Raw genomic sequence first — 2,516 nt, forward strand, 5'->3', positions numbered from 1 at the left:
TGTCCTAGTGAGTCAGGGAGGATCTGAAGGGACTTCTAGTCAGCTATCCATGTCCCGGCTGCCACACTCTTGGCAAAGCCTCAACCCCAAAGCACCCGAAAAGCTCACTGCCCTCCTCCATCCTTCCCTCAGCCTCCTGCCCAGCCTGTCTGGGCATCTTCTGGGTCTAGGTCATGAAAGCTGCCCTCAGTTACTCTTGATGGGTCAGCCTGTGTCCCGCCCTCCCGGCCACCCTCTCTCCTCCTCTCTCACAGCAGGTGGGAGAAGTGGTGCAGCCCCAGGTTTGCCCTGGCACCTCTTAGAAACATCTTCCTGAGCCTGGGGTGGGATGGACCAGGGACAGGCAGTACCTGACTGGGGCAGCCGGCACCCTGCCCACTGAGTGACTGCTGCCTGTGGTGCCCGCCCAGGCTGCAGGTGCCCTGTGACAGCACCGAGTCAGAGATGAACCACCTGTACCCCGCCTTCGCCCAGCCTGGCCAGGAGTGCTTCCTGCAGAAAGAGCCTCTGCTTTTCAGCTGTGCTGGCTCCAGCACCAAGTACCACCGGCTCTGTCCTTGCCGAGACTTTCGCAAGGGCCAGGTGGCCTTGTGCCAGGATTGTCTGTGAGGGCGCCCACCCGGCTGGCCCTCCTGCCGCAGGAGAAAGCACCAGCAGATTCCAAGCTCCAGCTACCCACCCGCCCCTTGATGCCCCAGGCCGGAGCTTCCTGCCTAGGCTAGGAAGTGGGCAGAGCAGGCACAGGTTAAGGGGGATGGCATCTCACCCCCATGCCCAGTGCCCACCCTAGGCAGTCTCCTCGTTCTCATCCGGCGGCTCATGGGAACATTGTGACCAAGAAGCTGTGGGCTTGGTCAGAGGGTTCCATGGGCCCAGGAGCAGGTGTCGGAGGCCCCTTGCTTTGTGCAAGGCCAGATCTGGACCAGATGGAGAGAAGTCCTTCTTGGGCCCAGGATGGGGCCTTTTGATGATGTTCAAGAGAGAGACAGGGCACGGCCTGCCCGATGGCCCATGGAAGGGTCCAGGGAGTGGGGTGTGATGCATGAGGGGTCAGCCTTGTCCTCCTGGAATTGTTGGGGGTGTGGACAGACGGGGCAGGGGACTGCAGGAAGGCCAGACTAGTGGGCCTGTTCCTGTGAACTCTTAGCACCACCCCTCCCTCTCTCCCAAACTCCCCTCCCTGCTGCACTTGGGGACCACATTTGGTGCAGGGACCCCTTAGACCCTGGGTTGAATTGTTTCCCTCTCCTGCTTGTTCCAACTCTCTTCACTTTGGACTTCTCCTGAAACCCATCCTGGCATGACTGCGATTCCAGACCATGGATTTGTTCCCAACGCTTCAGTCCCCTCCCCACCTCTGAGAACAGGCTCTGGGACTCCGCCCCCAGCATCTAATGGGGCTTCTGCCCCTGGGCACCCCCGGCCCAGTTCCTGGCTGCCCGGGCCCGCTAACCCCCATGTAGCCCCCCACCCCATCAATTCTGCATCCGTGTCCCTACTTGCAGCTTCCAACCACCTCTGGATCCACCTGTCCACCTGTGTGTGGCATGCCTGCCCCGGCCCCAGGATGCCCCCCTACCCCACCCTGAGCCCAGAGCCCTGCCTGATAAAACAGGTCAGGCCCTCAGAAACACTGCCACCCCACCCTGTTTTATAATCCCACTCCCTCCCAGGGCCACCCCACCCTGCCCACCTGGGCCTCACCCTTCCAGGGAGGCAGCCCCTGGGCCCTGAGAGTCAGGAGGGGGATGTGCCCCACCAGAGAGCCCTCTCACCGCCTGGGCGGCCAGCGTGGCTGCAGAAACTCACTAGTCATCAAGGGCCTGACCTTCGGGGAAAGCAATAGAGACTCTCTTTTCTCTCTTTTTTAAAGATTTATTTCTTGAAATAATAAATATTTTATTGGGATGTGAGGTGCAGAAGAGGAGCTGTGCTATTTCTCATCTTTTCCTGGGGAGCCCAGGGTTGGAGGAGCGAAGGGGTGTGAACACCCAGCCAGCGAGCAGTGGGGTAGATATCTGCGGCCCCGGCCAACATTTTTGCTTGGAGCACACAGTCTGCAAAGCTGAGGCTCTCTGCATCAGGCTGCCCAGAGGAAGTCCCTGCAGGTGCTGGAGACCCATAGACCCCCACACTGTGACGCCAGGGTCCTGCTTGGCCAGCAGCGCTGTGCCCAGGTCTGTTCACAGGTCCTTTGCCCATTTTTAAAGCGGGTTGTTCATTTTCTTATTGTTGAGATTTTTTTTTTTAAAGTGTGTACTTCCAGAATCCATCAGCTCCAAGTCAAGTAGTTGTTTCAATCTAGTTGTGGAGGGTGCAGCTCACAGTGGCCCACGTGGGGATCGAACTGGCAACCTTGTTGTAAAGAGCACCGCACTCTAACCAACTGAGCTAACTGGCTGCCCCCTTATTGTTGAGTTTTAAGAATTCTTTGTAGAGGGATCTACTTTTGAATCCCCTCTTAAACTTTTAAGGAGGTGAGTGGAATGGGAGGTGCAGGGGCAGGCTGGTAGCAA

General features: G+C 58.3%; 1 protein-coding gene across 4 annotated transcripts in view; it reads left to right on the forward strand.

Moving 5' to 3' along the window:
- MGAT5B (alpha-1,6-mannosylglycoprotein 6-beta-N-acetylglucosaminyltransferase B) overlaps positions 1-1,913 on the forward strand; it is a 68,830-nt gene extending 66,917 nt beyond the window's left edge. For all 4 annotated transcript variants that reach the window (XM_074319630.2, XM_074319631.2, XM_074319632.2 and 1 more), the window contains one exon: positions 411-1,913. In XM_074319630.2, the coding sequence (XP_074175731.2) occupies positions 411-609 (199 nt within the window). In that variant the 3' untranslated portion in view covers positions 610-1,913. The remainder of the gene's footprint in view (positions 1-410) is intronic.
- The last annotated feature ends 603 nt before the right edge of the window (positions 1,914-2,516 follow it).

The sequence above is a fragment of the Rhinolophus sinicus genome, chromosome 12 (assembly GCF_057876585.1).
Source record: "Rhinolophus sinicus isolate RSI-liver-muscle chromosome 12, RSI-T2T, whole genome shotgun sequence".
Lineage (NCBI taxonomy): Eukaryota > Metazoa > Chordata > Mammalia > Chiroptera > Rhinolophidae > Rhinolophus > Rhinolophus sinicus.